The sequence below is a fragment of the Armigeres subalbatus genome, chromosome 2 (assembly GCF_024139115.2).
Source record: "Armigeres subalbatus isolate Guangzhou_Male chromosome 2, GZ_Asu_2, whole genome shotgun sequence".
In the NCBI taxonomy this organism is placed as follows: domain Eukaryota; kingdom Metazoa; phylum Arthropoda; class Insecta; order Diptera; family Culicidae; genus Armigeres; species Armigeres subalbatus.
The window spans coordinates 381,521,663-381,541,303 of record NC_085140.1 but is presented as its reverse complement, the minus strand read 5'-3'; the positions used below and the strand labels follow the sequence as shown (position 1 = coordinate 381,541,303).

Below are 19,641 nucleotides of genomic sequence, written 5' to 3'. Positions count from 1 at the left end.
CGACGATTTCGGCGACGATTTGCTTTGCGACGATTTCAAATCGTCGCGGCCGATAAGGTGGGAAATTGATAATATTGGTATCCCAAATAAAATATTCCGCATGAATTTTGTTTTACGAAGACTTTTTTACTTAAACGAGTATTCCAAATCATCCGTTTAGCTTATTAATAATCAGTTAGAAACTTGTGTTTTGTTCCCGGTATAAAAATCCTTATGAAAATGAATTTACTAATTCGTGAATTGGATACACTTTTATTGTGCTCAGAAGAGTCCACCCGGGGCTTAGGTGAAACAGTCAAGGAAACAGTTGAAACTCGATAATCAACTGTGATAAAAAGAAGAACAAGTGTCAAAACAAGGAAAAAGAAGCTGTCTTTGCCGGTCTCGTCTCAGGGTAAAATCAAACGGGTTTGTTGTCTGCTGAAAATCGTCGGTGCCTTGTCGGTGCGTATTCTTAAATTAACCCTCGGAATGGTACCCGGATAAAAAATATCATTAAAATATCATAAATTTTATTGTTACAACACCATTTAAAACATAATTTTACCATTGAATATAATGGAATTTTGACAATAAAATCACATGAGAAATAATGGTTTTCCACGATAAAATGAATGGTAAATGGGACTTTTACAATTAAAAATGGGGGTTGTTATGTATCTTTACAATAAAAAAATCGAAAATTTTCCATACAAAATTCGGAGCAAAACAATTGATTTTACGTTCTTCAATGGGATGATTTCGAGCGACAAAACAATAGAAAACATTGTGTTTTAAATGTTTTCAATTACTGTTTCTATTGTTTTACAATAGAAATACAACAGGATTTAGAATACATTATACTTCAATATTACAATAAAAATACAATACAATTAATTGTTCTACAAATTATTTTATTTTCCTCCGGTTGTTTAGCATATCTTTAGACGAATCCAGCGCACTACTTCCAAAGTTAAGTGGGTTGCCTGTTTGTGGAGAAAAATCCAACATCGGTTTAAAAAGCGTACTAACTTTGTTCCGAATAGACAATACATAGAAATATAAACCTGTGAAAAATGTAAATTATAGAAGAATGTCAGTTTTATTAGAAAAAATACGTCCTGAAGAAAAGAGAAAAATACCTGCATCAGTTCTTATTACATTCCGTTGGTGAGATTGGCCAATGCCAATGGTAGCCAATGAACGATCAGTGACCGGCAAGCAGCAGTATTTTATTTATCATAAGCTTTATTTCTGTAAAGGAACAAGGATACATGTTACCAGGCATGTCATCAGGTATTATGATGATAAAATTTTCATTTATTTTTTGTTCGGGATGAACCACTGCGTTCATTATGTACATTGAACTTTTGTACACTACAAAAATTCCACACATTTTTATTGGAAAAAATCCATAGATTTAACTTATGATATATATCAGCACACACATAAACATTCTCAACGCGATCTACTAATAAAATAGATATCCAAATAAACTTTATGTGTGGTCTCGAATTAGCAATTATTTAATTTATGTGTGGTTCTATATCGATTATATTAGGGTGGAGCTATTGCAAAAATGTATAACGGCGACACATATATCTTATACAGATATTTTTGGCAGTGTAGTATAAGATTACGATTACCGGTGGTGAGTATGAACCGTTTGTCAGCGCAGTATCATTACTTGACACTTTACCGGTCGCTACTAAACGCGCTGCTAAAACAGTAGCGCAGCTGACAGGTGACCAAATAACAGCGCTACACAGCAAAAAAAGTTGTTGAATATTACATCGAAATCGATGCAACCCATCGAATCCGTCGATTGTTGAATATTACACTGCACGATGTACCCGAGAGCTTGCTGTGTAATAAACAGTAACGATGTAATTTTTTCCCGACGTAAAAATTATTCAACGTAAGCGAGGCGATGTAAAGTTAAACTATGTAAAATAGTGTAAGGTACAAGGCATTTATACCATTGAGTTTTCTTTTGGTGGATTTCTTTCATCAATAATTGTTTGGTCAAGTTTTTTAAATGATTCGTGAATACAAGATAAAAACATACTATATTTTTTTTACTGCATCAGCAGATCTATCGCCGGTAGATCAAATGCAACGGCGATACATATTGAAGCGAGTATATTGAAGAGCATCAGGAATCCAGTATCGATCGGCAGACCCAGGGTGGCTCATGTCTTGCTGGAATCCCATCGCGTTCAGAGGCGCTTCGAAGCCGCTGAAAATAATGAAATATGTTAGCATGCAGATCTGGTATGCGGGTGTATGACATAGGAAAATATATAACTTAATCTGAATCGAAGACGACGGGAAACCTATCCGAATTGCGAAAGAAATCCTTTCTGGATTCCGGCGAATATTCTATAGGGATTCCGACGAGAATCCAATTCGGTTTCCACCGGGAGTCCTTTAAAGTTTGAGACGGGAATCCTTTCCGGATGCCGACAAGAATCTTTTCGGGATTCCGACAAGATTTTGCCTGGATTTCGATAGGAATCTTCATCAGGCTTTCGGGAATCCGTCAGATATCCTTACGCAAATCCGATGAAACTCTTCCGGAATCCTGGCAAAAATCCTTTCGAGATTACGACCGGACTTTTTTCAGAATTCCGACGGGACTCCTTTCGGGATTTCAACGTGAATCCTTTCGGGATTCCGACGGAAATCCTCTCTAGGATACCAACAAAAAAACCTATCGAAATTTCAACGGGAGCCCTTTTTGGATTTCGACAAGCATCTTTTCGTTATTCCGACAAGAATCTTCTCAGAATTTCGTCAAGAATCCTGCCCGGATTTTGACACAAATCTTTTTGTATTCCGACAAAAATCTTCTCAGGATTTCAACAGGAATATTTTTGCGATTCCCACGGTAAGCCATTCGGGATTTCGACGGGAAGCCATTCGGAATTCTGACGAGAAAGCATTCGGGATTCCGACGGGAATCCTTTCGGGATTCCAAAGGGAATCCTTTCGGGATTCCAAAGGGAATCCTTTCGGGATTCCGACTGGAATCCTTTCGGGATTCCGACGGGAATCCTTTCGGGATTCCGACGGGAATCCTTTCGGGATTCCGACGGGAATCCTTTCGGGATTCCGACGGGAATCCTTTCGGAATTCTGACGAGAAAGCATTCGGGAATCCGACGGAAATCCTTTCGGGATTCCTACGGGAAGCCATTCGGGATTCTGACGGGAAAGCAGTCGAGATTCCGACGGGAATCCTTCCGGGATTCCGACGGAAATCCTTTCGGGAATCCTTCCGGAATTCCGACGGGAATCCTTCCGGGATTCCGACGGGAATCCTTCCGGGATTCCGACGGGAATCCTTCCGGGATTCCGACGGGAATCCTTCCGAGATTCCGACGGCAATCCTTCCGGGATTCCGACGGGAATCCTTCCGGGATTCCGACGGGAATCCTTCCGGGATTCCGACGGGAATCCTTTCGGGATTCCGACGGGAATCCTTTCGGGATTCCGACGGGAATCCTTTCGAGATTCCGACGGGAATCCTTTCGGGATTCCGACGGGAATCCTTTCGGGATTCCGACGGGAATCCTTTCGGGATTCCGACGGGAATCCTTTCGGGATTCCGACGGGAATCCTTTCGGATTTCTGACGAGAAAGCATTCGGGATTCCGACGGAAATCCTTTCGGGATTCCTACGGGAAGCCATTCGGTATTCTGACGGGAAAGCATTCGGGATTCCGACGGGAATCCTTTCGGGATTCCAACGGGAATCCTTTCGGGATTCCGACTGGAATCCTTTCGGGATTCCGACGGGAATCCTTTCGAGATTCCGACGGGAATCCTTTCGGGATTCCGACGGGAATCCTTTCGGGATTCCGACGGGAATCCTTTCGGGATTCCGACGGGAATCCTTTCGGGATTCCGACGGGAATCCTTTCGGGATTCCGACGGGAATCCTTTCGGATTTCTGACGAGAAAGCATTCGGGATTCCGACGGAAATCCTTTCGGGATTCCTTGGGGAATCCTTTCGGGATTCCTTGGGGAATCCTTTCGGGATTCCTTGGGGAATCCTGTCGGGATTCCTTGGGGAATCCTTTCGGGATTCCTTGGGGAATCCTTTCGGGATTCCTTGGGGAATCCTTTCGGGATTCCTTGGGGAATCCTTTCGGGATTCCTTGGGAGAATCCTTGGGGAATCCTTTCAGGATTCCTTGGGAATCCTTTCAGGATTCCTTGAGGAATCCTTTCAGATTCCTTGGGGAATCCTTTCAGATTCCTTGGGGAATCCTTTCAGGATTCCTTGGGGAATCCTTTCAGGGATTCCTTGGGGAATCCTTTCAGGATTCAGAATCCTTTCAGGATTCCTTGGGAATCCTTTCAGGATTCCTTGGGGAATCCTTTCGAGTTCATTGGGAATCCTTTCGGGATTCCTTGGGAATCCTTTCAGGATTCCTTGGGAATCCTTTTCAGGATTCCTTGGGGAATCACCTTTCAGGATTCCTTGGGAATCCTTTCCGGGATTCCTTGGGGAATCCTTTCGAGTTCCTTGGGAATCCTTTCGGGATTCCTTGGGGAATCCTTTCAGGATTCTTGGGGAATCCTTTCGGGATTCCTTGGGGAATCCTTTCGGGATTCCTTGGGGAATCCTTTCGGGATTCCTTGGAGAATCCTTTCGGAATTCCTTGGGGAATCCTTTCGGGATTCCTTGGGGAATCCTTTCGGGATTCCTTGGGGAATCCTTTCGGGATTCCTTGGGGAATCCTTTCGGGATTCTTTGGGGAATCCTTTCGGGATTCTTTGGGGAATCCTTTCGGGATTCTTTGGGGAATCCTTTCGGGATTCCTTGGGGAATCCTTTCGGGATTCCTTGGGGAATCTTTTCGGGATTCCTTGGGGAATCCTTTCGGGATTCCTTGGGGAATCCTTTCAGGATTCCTTGGGGAATCCTTTCGGGATTCCTTGGGGAATCCTTTCGGGATTCCTTGGGGAATCCTTTCGGGATTCCTTGGGGAATCCTTTCGGGATTCCTTGGGGAATCCTTTCGGGATTCCTTGGGGAATCCTTTCGGGATTCCTTGGGGAATCCTTTCGGGATTCCTTTCGGTATTTCTTTCGGGATTCCTTTCGGTATTTCTTTCGGGATTCCTTGGGGAATACTTTCGGGATTCCTTGGGGAATCAATTCGGGATTTCTTGGGGAATCCTTTCGGGATTCCTTGGGGAATCCTTTCGGAATTCCTTGGGGAATCCTTTCGGAATTCCTTGGGGAATCCTTTCGAAATTCCTTGGGGAATCCCCCCGGGATTCCTTGGGGAATCCTCCCGGGATTCCTTGAGAATCCTCCCGGGATTCCTTGAGAATCCTCCCGGGATTCCTTGAGAATCCTCCCGGGATTCCTTGAGAATCCTCCCGGGATTCCTTGGGAATCCTCTCGGGATTCCTCCCAGGATTTCTTGGGAATCCTCCCGGGATTCCTTGGGGAATCCTCCCGGGATTTCTTGGGAATCCTCCCGGGATTTCTTGGGCATCCTCCCGGGATTTCTTGGGCATCCTCCCGGGATTCCTTGGGGAATCCTGTCGGGATTCCTTGGGGAATCCTGTCGGGATTCCTTGGGGAATCCTGTCGGGATTCCTTGGGGAATCCTGTCGGGATTCCTTGGGGAATCCTGTCGGGATTCCTTGGGGAATCCTGTCGGGATTCCTTGGGGAATCCTGTCGGGATTCCTTGGGGAATCCTGTCGGGATTCCTTGGGGAATCCTGTCGGGATTCCTTGGGGAATCCTGTCGGGATTCCTTGGGGAATCCTGTCGGGATTCCTTGGGGAATCCTGTCGGGATTCCTTGGGGAATCCTTTCAGGATTTCTTGCGAAGTCCTTTCGGGATTCCTTACGGAGCCCTTTCGGGATTCCTTGCGGAGTCCTTTAGTGATTCCTTGCGGAGTCCTTTCGCGATTCATTGCGGAGTCCTTTCAGGATTCCTTGGAGAATCATGTCGGGATTCCTTGAGGAATCCTGCCGTGATTCCTTGAGGAATCCTGTCGGGATTCCTTGGGAAATCCTGTTGGGTTTCCTTGGGAAATCCTTCCGGGATTCCTTGCGGAGTCCTTTCGGGATTCCTTGGGAAATCTTTCAGGATTCCTTTCGAGAATCCTTTCGGGATTCCTTTCGAGAATCCTTTCGGGATTCCTTTCGGGACTCCTTTCGGGATTCCTTTCGGGATTCCTTTCGGGAATCCTTTCGGGATTCCTTTCGGATATCCTTTCGGGATTCCTTGGGGAATCCTTTCGGGAATCCTTTCGGGATTCCTTTCGGGAATCCTTTCGGTATTCCTTTCGGGAATCCTTTCGGGATTCCTTTCGGGAATCTTTTCGGGATTACTTTCGGTATGTCTTCCGAGAATCCTTTCCTGAAAAGATTCCCCAAGGAATCCCGAAAGGATTACCCAAGAAATCCCGAAAGGAATCCCGAAAGGATTCCCCAAGAAATCCCGAAAGGAATCCCGAAAGGATTCCCCAAGAAATCCCGAAAGGATTCCCCATAAAATCCCGAAAGGATTCCCCAAGGAATCCCGAAAGGATTCCTCAAGGAATCCCGAAAGGATTCCCCAAGGAATCCCGAAAGGATTCCCCAAGGAATCCCGAAAGGATTCCCCAAGGAATCCCGAAAGGATTCCCCAAGGAATCCCGAAAGGATTCCCCAAGGAATCCAAAGGATTCCCAAGGAATCGAAAGGATTCCCAAGGAATCGAAAGGATTCCCAACGGAATCCCGAAAGGATTCCCAAGCGGAATCCCGAAAGGATTCCCAAGCGGAATCCCGAAAGGATTCCCAAGCGGAATCCCGAAAGGATTCCCAAGCGGAATCCCGAAAGGATTCCCAAGCGGAATCCCGAAAGGATTCCCAAGGAATCGAAAGGATGCCCAAAGGAACCCCGAAAGGATTCCCCAAGGAATCCCGAAAGGATTCCCCAAGGAATCCCGAAAGGATTTCCCAAGGAATCCCGAAAGGATTCCCAAGGAATCGAAAGGATTCCCAAGGAATCCCGAGGATCGAAAGGATTCCCAAGGAATCCTGAAAGGATTCCCCAAGGAATCGAAAGGATTCCCCAAGGAATCGAAAGGATTCCCCAAGGAATCGAAAGTTCCCAAGGATCCCGAAAGGATTCCCCAAGGAATCGAAGGATTCCCCAAGGAATCCCGAAAGGATTCCCAAGGAATCGAAAGGATTCCCAAGGAATCGAAAGGATTCCCCAAGGAATCGAAGGATTCCCCAAGGAATCGAAAGGAGATCGAGATTCCCCAAGGAATCGAAAGGATTCCCAAGGAATCCCGAAAGGATTCCCAAGGAATCGAGGATTCCCAGGATTCCCCAAGGAATCCGAAAGGATTCCCCAAGGAATCGAAAAGGATTCCCAAGAATCCCGAAAGGATTCCCAAGGAAGAAAGGATTCTAAGGAATCCCGAAAGGATTCCCAAGGAAAGGATTCCCAAGGAATCCTGAAAGGATTCCCAAGGAATCCTGAAAGGATTCCCCAAGGAATCCCGGAAAGGATTCCCCAAGGAATCCCGAAGGACTCTCAAGGAATCTGAGGAAGATTCCCCAAGGAATCCCGAAAGGATTCCCTCAAGGAATCCCAGGATTCCCCAAGGATCCCGGAAGGATTCTGAGGAATCGAAAAGAATCTTGAAAGGATTCCCCAAGGAATCGAAAGGATTCCCCAAGGAATCCTGGAAAGGATTCCCCAAGGAACTCCCGAAAGGATTCTCAAGGAATCCCGAAAAGGATTCCCCAAGGAATCCCCGAAAGGATCGCCCAAGGGATCCCGAAAGGATTCCCCAAGGAATCCCGAAAGGATTCCCCAAGGAACTCGAAAGGATTCCCCAAGGAATCCGAAAGGATTCCCCAAGGAATCGAAAGGATTCCCAAGGAATCCCGAAAGGATTCCCAGGAATCGAAAGGATTCCCCAAGGAATCCCGAAAGGATTCCCAAGGAATCCCGAAAGGATTCCCCAAGGAATCCCGGAAAGGATTCCCAAGGAATCCCGAAAGATTCCCCAAGGAATCCCTGAAAGGATTCCCAAGGAACTCCCAAGGACTCTCGAAAGGATTCCCCAAGGAATCCCGGAAAGGATTCACCAAGGAATCCTGAAAGGATTCCCCAAGGAATCCCTGAAAGGATTCCCCAAGGAATCCTGGAAAGGATTCCCCAAGGAATCCCGGAAAGGATTCCCCAAGGAATCCTGAAAGGATTCCCAAGGAACCCCTGAAAGGATTCTCAAGGAATCCTGAAAGGATTCCCAAGGAATCCGAAAGGATTCCCCAAGGAATCCTGAAAGGATTCCCCAAGGAATCCCGAAAGGATTCCCCAAGGATCCCGAAAGGATTCCTCTAAGGAATCGAAAGGATTCCCCCAAGGAATCCGAAAGGATTCCCCAAGGAATCTGAAAGGATTCCCAAGGAATCCGAAAGGATTCCCCAAGGAATCCTGAAAGATTCCCAAAGGAATCCCGAAAGGATTCCCCGAAGAATCGAAAGGATTCCCGAATAATCCCGACAGGATTCCCAAGGAATCCTGAAAGGATTCCCCAAGGAATCGAAAGGATTCTCAAGGAATCCCGGAAAGGATTCCCTAGGAATCCCGAAAGCATTCCCCAAGGTATCCCAAAACGATTTCTCAAGGAATCCCCAAAGGATTTCCCAAGGAATCCCCAAGGAGTCCCGAAAGGATTCCCCAAGGAATCCCGAAAGGATTCTCAAAGGAATCTAGAAAGGTTTCCCCAAGGAATCCCGGAAGGATTCCCCAAGGAATCCCGGAAGGATTCCCTAAGGAATCCCTAAAGGATTCCCCACGGAATCCCGAAAGGATTCTCAAAGGAATCCCGAAAGGATTCCCAAGGAATCGAAAGGATTCCCAAGGAATCCCGAAAGAAGGATTCCCCAAGGAATCGAAAAGTTCCCCAAAGGAATCCCGAAAGGATTCCCCAAGGAATCGAAAGGATTCCCCAAGGAATCTGAAAGGATTCCCAAGGAATCGAAAAGGATTCCCCAAGGAATCGAAAGGATTCCCCAAGGAATCCCGAAAGGATTCCCCAAGGAATCCCGAAAGGATTCCCCAAGGAATCGAAAAGGATTCCCCAAGGAATCGAAAGGATTCCCCAAGGAATCCCGAAAGGATTCCCAAGGAATCGAAAGGATTCCCCAAGGAATCCCGGAAGGATTCCCCAAGGAATCCAAAAGGATTCCCAAAGGAATCCCGAAAGGATTCCCCACGGAATCCCGAAAGGATTCCCCAAGGAATCCTGAAAGGATTCCCCAAGGAATCCTGAAAGGATTCCCCAAGGAATCCCTGAAAGGATTCCCAAGGAATCCCGGAAAGGATTCCCCAAGGAATCCCGAAAGGATTCCCCAAGGAATCCTGAAAGGATTCCCCAAGGAATCGAAAGGATTCCCCAAGGAATCCCGAAAGGATTCCCCAAGGAATCGAAAAGGATTCCCCAAGGAATCGAAAGGATTCCCCAAGGAATCCCGAAAGGATTCCCAAGGAATCTGAAAGGATTCCCAAGGAATCCCGAAAGGATTCCCCAAGGAATCGAAAAGGATTCCCAAAGGAATCAGAAAGGATTCCCCAAGGAATCGAAAGGATTCCCCAAGGAATCGAAAGGATTCCCCAAGGAATCGAAAAGGATTCCCCAAGGAATCCTGAAAGGATTCCCCAAGGAATCCCGAAAGGATTCCCCAAGGAATCCCGAAAGGATTCCCCAAGGAATCCCGAAAGGATTCCCCAAGGAATCCCGAAAGGATTCCCCAAGGAATCCCGAAAGGATTCCCCAAGGAATCCCGAAAGGATTCCCCAAGGAATCCCGAAAGGATTCCCCAATGAATCACGAATGGATTCTTCAAGAAAATCTTCCCAAAATATTTCACCAAAGTATTTCGCTCAGAATCTCCAAAGCACTCCGCTCCAAATCTTCAAACTATTCTGCTCAGAACATTCAAGTTATTCCATTCAGAACACACAAAGGATCATCATTTCCAAAGTATTTCGTTCAAAATCACTACAGGATTTTGCTCGGAAACCTTAAATTGTTCCACTAGGAATTTCCCAAGGATTCCCTTTGGAATAGCCAACAAACTCCGTTTGGAGTCCCTAAACTATTCGAGGGTTCTAAATCCGAATCCTCTTGGAATGCACAACGAAACAGCTCGGAATCCGGAGTTTCTTTAGAATCCATGATGGATTTCATTTTCTTCAAAGGAGGATTTCGTTTCGGGATCCCCAAAAAAAAATGCAGTGCAAAATGATAGGATTTCTATACGGGTACCATCCGTTATGACCCATTTCTGTTTAGAATATTAAAAGTAATCCTTTCATAATCGAATATATTGAGAAAATCATTTGGGTATGTAAGCCTAAGGCTCGATGCACACGTATTGCTTTTTCAACACTGCGTGCAAGCAAGCGGCGTCAAAAAAACGCAGATGTGCATCGGGAAAAAGCGGTAACGCTGCGTTGCCGCTTCGATGCACACCTGCGTTATTTGGAAAGACCTACGTGGGCATTGGCCCTAACTTATTACTATGTACTTACGTTACGCCCGCTCTTTGACGGACTTGAGAATAACGATCAGGAAGATGACGTGCAGTTATGGACCGAGCGAAAAGAAAACAATGCAGATGCCACTCCATCTTCAGCCTAAAAAAGTGGATAAAATAAAAAATATAACTATTTATAATCAAAATAATTAGGGTAAAATCGCGTAAAATAGTTAACAGTAGATCTCCTATTTCCTACCTCCACGTAGCCAGAATGTCGGACAGTAATCCGGTGAAAATGGTTCTCGACAACGATCCGACGGGAACAAGAAGGCGAGGTGCACAGCGGGCAAGGTGGATCGATCAGGCGGAGGACGATTTGCGGACCCTCCGTATACTGCGTGGTTGGCGAAGTGCAGCCATGGACCGAGCTGAATGGAGAAGACTTTTATGTGTAGCACAGGCCACTCCGGCCTTAGTCTGATAATAAATAAATAAAAAAGATCTCCCATTATGAAATTTTATAGAAAAATGTTATTATACTGTAATATTGTGATTATGCCCCTATTTCAAATTATATCCTAATCAATACTTACCTTATTCATTACATTATTCTCCAACCGGATAAGCGTTAGTTCGCTCAAGCCTTCCTTCTTAAAGTCGACCAACAGCTTGGGAAGAACCAGACCATCTGTTTCGTTTGGGGCAACTTTCACAATGTGTCTCCGTCTCGCCGCAACCCATCACGAAAAGAGGTCCCCTTCGTCAAACGCACAGTGCAACACCGCTGAACTTTGGCATAGAAACGATCACATTCGGCAGCAAGTGGTAGAATCGTTTTAAGATCCGAAAATTTCTCATCGTGAGCCAATATTAACGTTCCATGGAGAACTTGATCGCTCGTCGTTTTAGTTTCTCGAACAGCGGAATGCAAAAACCCGGGCGAAGGATTTGAAGTGGCACTTTGCATCACATTTTTAAGAATTGCCTTCAGGATCCTCATGCGTCCTTTTTCTTCATTGCCGTCGTCATCGAAATCCGCGAACATACCAAACGATCGGCACTTTGTACATATCCCATATTAAGGATTGCAGTCAGAATCGGCATGCTGAATTCCATGGCCTGAAATCCACTCTTCTTCTTATTTTGCTTTGCCGTCACCATCGAAAATCAAACTGACACTTCAGTGAAAAATCCAGGAAAAACGTTCGGATCTCCCGTTTATTTTTAACACATTCTTTTGACCACAATTGACCAAATGCACACGAAATATATCAAACTAGCCGCGAGAAAACCTGGAAAACCTTGAATATTGCCGTCAAACAACTTTGCTTCCAACACAACATGGCGACAAAACAGAATCAACGTTGCAGAAGTTCGAGATGTCAAGTCCGCAGTGTTGCGAGGAAATTAAATATCAATGATACATAATATTGTATCGAATTTGTGTAATTTTACACAAGTCTGTTGGATCTTATTGGTTGCATCATTTTCTGTGTGATATTAAATGTTTTGACAATCGAATATTACACAAAAGCGACGTAATGGGAAGATGATCAATTTGTTTTGTGTAATTTCAAGGCAATGTGAAATTACATCAAAATGAATGTTATTATGCATTATGATTTTTGAGTTACATAGAAATTTTCGTACATCGCTTGAATTACATCGATGCAGATTACATTATTTTTTGCTGTGTACTATTTGATGAACTATCAAACGTCGAGCGTCACCGATACGGAATGCAGCCACCGAAATGATAACCGAAAATACCGAAAATAGTGACCGATGCGAAAAAGAGTGACTAATCTAAAATGACAGTACAGTGAGAGTGATCAAAATACTCGCGCCCAGTAATGATGCTCTAACGCGCTTCAACACTTTAGATACTCACCACGGTACAGAAGCCATAGTGATCTACCGCTTTCCCAGCAGCAGAAACTGCAATGAAAAAAAAACACTTTCTGCACCATGCAGTTTCATTATTTTCATCTCTTCACTAATTATAAACAAAACTGTACACGCTCAAATGAATCCAGCCATTCTCCGAGTAAAATTATAAGCAAAAGTTTTTGTTCCCTTTCATTTTTTTGAAATCAATTTTTTATTGCAAAACATTTCTAGACCTGCAACAAGACCTGCAATATGAAAATATATACTTGAGAACCGGTATAACATTTTTATTTATTTAACAAACAAAGCTATTGTAATTTTATTGTTTTCAATTGTTATTTCATCAATATAATAAATCTATGAAATATTCCAAAATTATATTAATTCAATAACATTAGACGGATTTCCAGATCATTCAAGCCGAATACTTTTAAAAATAGTTTAGTTTTTGGATGAGCAATACTAAACATAAGCGAACAATAAAAATATAATAGAATATATCGGAAACATTTAAATATATTGTTATTTTAATGTACGTACAATAAAGATCTTTTACAACCGTGAACATTTTACAATAAGCATACAATAGTTTGTATTGTTTGCCACACAATCTATTGTATTTCAATGGGTTATGTCATACAAGTTACTGTAAATTTTTATCCGGGTAGTTTCTACCGCAACATTTTTTTGAGTGTAGAACCACAGACAACAGACATAACACTCATGAAATTCTCATCGTTCACTGATTTACTTGTTATTTTATACAGAGAAAAAAATTCCGTTAAAAGCTACTATTTTGTAGACTACGTTCTGTTTTTTAAAACTACCATGAAATTTCACTAAATTTTACCATGGTTTCAGAGAAATTCACCAATGTTTCAGTTCATATATTCCGTGTATAGTAGAAAATCGAAAATTTGTTTTCAATAAAATGAAATATCTGCAGTTATCAGACGTCGCAACTCATTTCTGATTAGTGTGCATGATAGTACATCCATGCGTGCATGATGCGCACTACTAATGAAATATTTCAAATTGTCGCGGCTCGCCGCGCAGCGCGAGTGCTCAATCGCGCGGTCCGGTTTGGTGGTGGCCCGACAATATACACGCTTAGTTCAGTTCACCCAAATATGGGTGAAGAGTACCTAAAATCGCCAAAAAGTGCACATACCTAGATATGGGTGAAATGCCCTTTACCCATATATGAGTGAACTTTAATATGGCAAATTTATTGGTAAAATTCACCCAAATTTGGGTAATTTTTTCGTCGTTTATTGTGCTTTACATTCAGAATGTACCTTTAAATTTATAAATAATAAATAACAGTATTACAAACAACAGAACAAATAAATTTATTACAATACTTGAAATAAATACAATTAAGCATGATATAATCTAGAATGCAATGGCAGCTAGCGTTGTATTGGACCTGTCGGTGCAACTTGAACTGATGGAGAAACTGACAGAATCTGAGTGTTTGAAAGGGAATCATGACATTAAATAATTGCTCCAGAATCTCAAGGTATAGCGGCCATATTCTCTGATTCAGTTCAATCGGGTATGCTGGAACCGTTCAGTCGAATACCTGAGAATTATTGTTCAAAGTTATCTATTATTGTTATTGTTCGTTATAAAGAAATACCTTACCTTTCGGGTGCTCATAATCCAGCACTGCTCGATTGTAAAACCAACAATCTCGCCAGCGATAATCCGTTCAAACACAGGGCATTTTGTTCATAAAAACCAACGCCCGCTGGAACGCGTTGGAATTGCAGATACAGTTGGATATCGGTGGTTGCCACGGTGCATAAAAACAGTTGTTTCGGAGACCTCATTGTCGAGCCAACTGTTGCTTACCAGGTAGGAGGTTGGGGGGACGGGGGGCGTTACTCATATACTGCAGATTTGGATGCCGGTTTGCCATCGCATGCCATTGAAAAATAGTCCTGGGCTTACCCTGGGGCCGCTGGAGAACCCGACAGCTAACTGGTGGTCTGCTGGTGCCGCTGGTACTGGTTGACATTATGCTATCAACCTCCGGCTGTGGTTCAATGATCCATTATACGGATTGGAACAAAGATGTTCAAGTTAGTGTAATTTATTAAAACTTACCTTAACGGTACCTATACAGCTATATAGCGTAGTCACAGTTCCGGGGTTGGGTTGCTAGATAGTTCAATGTCAACTATCCGCTGAGCTGGGGACCACACTAGTTGCGGTACATCCTCGGTACAGGAAACATAAAAGAGGTCGTATTTTACTAACTATTATTGCAATAACCATGGTTAATGCCGTCGTAAGAAATACGGATAAAGTTTTTAATAACACCGGATGAACTAAAAGATCCGTTAGCAGCAACTTCAGATTAGTACAGTGGAGCAAACGACACAAAGATCGGAAAAATATCTAAAACCAAATCAAAAATTATTTCATTGCGTACAATAAAATTTTGACCAAAACTTACCTTTCAAATCAAAAGCTTTAATTCAGATTATATTTCAGCAGCAAGGTAAATTCGAGTTTGCACTCATGTTCCCGTTGCTTCCGCGAATTCATTCTTGATCAATTGCGTCGTCTGTGCTTGTTGCTTCTCTTTGTTGAATCCAATTCCTATTTGTTTGATCGGAATTGGTATTTCCTCGATATTATCCGAAACCCACCGATCGCTCAATGTCTGTCTTTCGCACTTGCTTCTTATTCTTCTTGGAAATTCCTCATGATCAGCCTGTTCTGAAATGTCGAGGGTGCGGCTGATTAGATCCGTCGAGACAGCATCTCCCCGCTTCTCAGAATCTTTACTGACGGCTCCGTTTTAATCCTCATAATTTCCCAACAAGGCTTTGTTATCAGAATTAATAAAGACCTAAAAAATAATATAAATCATAATAAAATCCTTAACATTCCATTTACCAAATAACCAACCTTCTGAATCAAAACCTGCTATCTGGATTCTACCGGATCCGAACTGGAACTGAAAGTGATTCAGATGATAATTGTAGCTTTTTAAATCTATAATATAGATTATTATATGATCCATTTACTTTGCTCTAAAATCCAAGGTCCTATGTCACTTCACGATTGGTGAAGTCAAGTGCTTCCTGATGCAGCGGTCAACTGGTTTCCAAGAAATCCCAGAGTCTTTCGACACATCCTCAAGACCTAGCGGAGATGGAAAAAGTGGCAAGAGGGCTCTATCGGTCTCCGTGATGTCTTTGATATGGATCCGTCGAGCTTATAGTTTTAAGTTTCATGTTATTGTCGAGTTTTTGGTTCTGCTGGCCATTTTACGGCAGTTGGAAAAGACGTCAGCTCTGGACTGCTTCCGCTTGTATTTCCATCTTACTAATAGGGATCCGGCGGTTACCTGTTCCGAGACAACAGCGACGAACGAAAATGTAAAACATGTTATGCAAATTTCCAGAGGAAAATACTTACCGCAATGAACGCTGAGTTTTGTTTCCTGCATGAATATGTGCTTCCGCTTTCGGACATATTAAATATGATCCAAATTTTCAAAGATTCGAGAAATGCACAAGAAGATTTTTTCACCCATATATGAGTGAATTTCGGTCACCCATATTTAGGAAAACACGCTTTACTGATAATATCAGTTAACTTTACTAATTTTATTAGTAAAATTCACTCATAATATAGGTGATGCATATTATCCTTATTATACCCAAATATGGGTGAATGAAGTACCCATGAATAGGTAAACCAAACTAAGAGTGTGGGGTGACAACATTCCGCATGGGCCACAGTTGATTTTTACTGCGCGCATGGTAAATTCAAACGGGTTAGCACAAGGGTTAGCGTGCAGTTTATGTGATTATGAGTTAAACTGACCCAAATTTGAGTTGAGCCAGACAAGCGTGTGACAAGAAAAAGCCTTTCAAAAGAAAACGTCAAAATCTGTTCGTGACAGGGATGCCAGTCCAATTTGTTGTCAAAGTCAGCTGATATCAAATGGAGAAAGCAAATCAGAAAAACAGAGATTCATATTAATTTTTACACCATAGCAGTCACACAACAAAGAAAAAAAAAACAAATTTACACCTAATATTTTTAATTTATAATATTTACAAGGAGTTTAGTTAGAAGAGGTTGTCTATTGATAAATCTTTCATTATGTCGCGTTTTAGTGGGGCATTACAACTAACTGACTTGGATGATTTTATTACGCCGTCACAAGTGAGTAACACTTTGATTTCCCAATAAATACCGTCTTTACATTATTTTTTTTCCTATGTAGGAATGTATAAAACCGGTAAAAATCGAAACCAACAAGGGGAAAACCGGGTCCAAAATTACTATCCAAGACGATGGATCTTACATGCAGGCTACTTCTGTACGTATCAAAACCCTGATTAATTCGTATCGTTTAAATAAACATACCTTTACCTACTTATTCACTTAGTGGTAAAAGTGCCTTTCGCATGCATTATAAGAAAGTAATGTTTGGCCCTAACTTTTAACTAAGTGCTATCTGGCCTGAATTATTGTATTTCAGAGTCTTGATCATTTACCTCATTAACAATGGTATTAGACAACTTTATAAAACACTCCAGCTCTCTAAATCTTACAGGTTTTAAGATATTTAACCGAACATCTATATCAGCGTCGTCAAGTATAAGTTTTTCTAATCTAGGTAGATGATGTTTAATCTGTTCGACGTAATAAAATCCGCATATTAATCGATCTGTAAATCTATAATGGAAAAGAAAAACAGAGGCCTTCGTCAAAACGTGTAGTTTATTATAATTTTACTTTGAATTAAACTTAAATATTTATTTTTCAGAGCGGTCTGCAAAAGCTGGAAAAAGTGGAAATCACTCTGGCCGACTGTCTGGCGTGCTCCGGCTGCATTACGTCTGCCGAAGGTGTTCTCATCACGCAACAAAGCCAGGAAGAGCTTCTGAGGGTAATGAACGAGAATAATCTAGCAAAGTTGAACAATCAGCTAGATTCGGTGCGATACATTGTGTTCACTGTCGCGCAACAGCCCATTCTTTCGCTGGCCAAGCGGTACAATCTCAGCCCGGATGAAACATTTGAGCGTGTTGCAGGTAAGTTGCTAATAGGGCTAAAAGTCTCGCTAATAAAGACAAAAAAAAATTACAGAACATGTTATCTTACAGGATACTTCAAAAAACTCGGCGCGGACATGGTTCTGGACACAAAAATAGCGGATGACCTGGCGCTTATTGAGAGTCGGAACGAGTTTGTTGAGCGTTTAAACACAAACAAACAATTGCTACCAATGCTGGCTTCTTCGTGCCCCGGGTGGGTTTGTTATGCGGAGAAAACTCACGGCAATTTTATTCTCCCCTACATTGCCACAACGAGATCACCGCAACAGATAATGGGGGTTTTGGTGAAGAAGTATCTAGCTAAAATTATGGGTACTAGCGGTGATAGAATCTATCATGTGACAGTAATGCCTTGCTACGATAAGAAACTGGAAGCTTCTCGAGAGGATTTCTTCTCAGAAGTTGATAATTGTCGAGATGTGGATTGTGTTATAACATCCAGTGAGTTCCCGAGTGAATTGTTATGTAAGAAAATTGTAATTATTGTTCTGCTATCTTACAGTTGAAATCGAACAAATGCTGGATGCAACGGAAATTCAGATGCTTCAATCTGTGGAAAGATCGCCAATAGATTGGCCATGGCCAACACCACGTCCGGCTATATTTGTGTGGTCGCACGAGAGTTCTGGATCTGGTGGATACAGCGAGTACATCTTCAAATACGCAGCCTGGAAGCTGTTCAACATAGCCGTCGATCGAGTAGAGTTTAAAATTCTTCGTAATAATGACCTTCGGGAAGCAGTACTCGAACAAAATGGAGAAGTGCTGCTTCGGTTTGCAATTGCCAACGGTTTTAGGAATATCCAAAACATCGTTCAGAAGCTGAAACGTGGGAAGTGTAATTATCACTTTATAGAAATAATGGCTTGCCCATCCGGTTGCTTAAACGGAGGTGCACAGGTAAGACCTGTGAATGGACAAACGCCCCGAGAGCTGACGGGAGAGCTGGAAGCGATTTATAGGATGTTGCCGCAGTCTAACCCTGAGAATGAAGTCGTGGAAACTGTGTACACGACTTTCCTTGACAATGACGGAGATAACAATAAGAGGAAAGAGTTTCTACACACGAGCTATCACCAAATTGAGAAAATGAATACTGCACTAAACATAAAATGGTGATTTTTTGTTATAATAAATATTTGTTTTGTTATATTGTATTAAATCCACCTAATAAGAAATAAATATGCAATAAATAATAGCTTCAATCCCTCTCAGGGATTGAATCCTAAAGAGAAAGAACAAGTCTCTCACTTATCATCTCTGTATACATGTAAGATATGTAGCGTACCGCGAGAGACTTTTTTCGCAAGCTGTCATGATAGAGAACTGATTCGGGATGTTATACCCCATGATAAATTTCTTTTATGTCGTTTTCGTTTTTGCGGTGTAGCTGCACCGGGTGTACACTTTCTGCACTGAAATTGTTCGTTTTTGGTTTTCGCTCTACACTCAAACCCCACTTTTTCGTGCACCGTACGGAAAGTGTAGCACGCATAAAATCGAGAGTGTAGCTTGTTCGAATGGTGGTGTTACCAATACAGCCGCATGCCACGTGCTTGTTGCTGTCAAATTCTGTTTTGTTTTGGCTTCGGTTTTGATGTACCGGGTGCGCGTTGGAGTTAAGAGCCTCGCACATAGGATACGTTTGACACATTTCCCATGGGAAAACTGTCAAACGCAACGCAAACGTATCCTATGTGTGGGGCTCTTTAGATTTTTTTTAAAAAGTGGGAATGGTAATTGCGCGTTTTAATTCTATTTATCTAATACAAAATAAATAAAAATGTAGTTTTACGTATGTCATAAGAGAAGGATAATTAAAAACAGTGAAGGACATTTACTAATCGATTAGTTTATAAAAGTTAGGCGATGAATCAAGGTATAAGAAATTGCTTACATTCAACTGCTATTAAATTTTATCTTTCGTTACCTTGACCATCGGTTTGAATATATTATTAGTCATGAAATTATTCTAATAAACAACTTTTGACACTTTTGTGGAACTTGAAAATAGTTCCAAAATTTTGAACCAACATCAGAACTTGTTCTTCGAAGTATCTTTTGGAAAAATCAACTAGCTTGAGGTGAAGAATCATTCCATAAACTCTTTTGAATTCCAAGTTTTTGGTATTTGCTTTGGTATAAGGATTTTTACAACCTTTTC

At 42.3% G+C, this 19,641-nt stretch overlaps 1 protein-coding gene and 3 long non-coding RNA genes across 4 annotated transcripts; 1 reads left to right on the top strand and 3 right to left on the bottom strand.

Moving 5' to 3' along the window:
* Window positions 1–909: 909 nt before the first annotated feature.
* LOC134217309 (uncharacterized) lies at window positions 910–12,631 on the bottom strand. The gene is made up of 3 exons (XR_009980989.1): window positions 12,389–12,631; window positions 1,122–1,233; window positions 910–1,046 (listed from the first exon to the last, which is right to left on the bottom strand). It is a non-coding gene; the product is annotated as an uncharacterized LOC134217309 (long non-coding RNA).
* LOC134217308 (uncharacterized) lies at window positions 1,741–12,190 on the bottom strand. Its single transcript, XR_009980988.1, has 4 exons — window positions 11,091–12,190; window positions 10,754–10,974; window positions 10,550–10,654; window positions 1,741–2,218 (listed from the first exon to the last, which is right to left on the bottom strand). It is a non-coding gene; the product is annotated as an uncharacterized LOC134217308 (long non-coding RNA).
* Window positions 12,632–14,880: 2,249 nt separating the features above from the next.
* LOC134217307 (uncharacterized) lies at window positions 14,881–15,926 on the bottom strand. Its single transcript, XR_009980987.1, has 4 exons — window positions 15,823–15,926; window positions 15,429–15,751; window positions 15,310–15,358; window positions 14,881–15,250 (listed from the first exon to the last, which is right to left on the bottom strand). It is a non-coding gene; the product is annotated as an uncharacterized LOC134217307 (long non-coding RNA).
* Window positions 15,927–16,340: 414 nt separating this feature from the next.
* Window positions 16,341–18,705, top strand: LOC134217306 (probable cytosolic Fe-S cluster assembly factor AAEL012261). Its single transcript, XM_062696061.1, has 5 exons — window positions 16,341–16,578; window positions 16,640–16,735; window positions 17,186–17,453; window positions 17,526–17,918; window positions 17,980–18,705. The coding sequence occupies exons 1-5, from the start codon at window positions 16,516–16,518 to the stop codon at window positions 18,594–18,596; spliced, it is 1,437 nt and encodes a 478-aa protein (XP_062552045.1). The 5' UTR covers window positions 16,341–16,515; the 3' UTR covers window positions 18,597–18,705.
* Window positions 18,706–19,641: the final 936 nt, after the last annotated feature.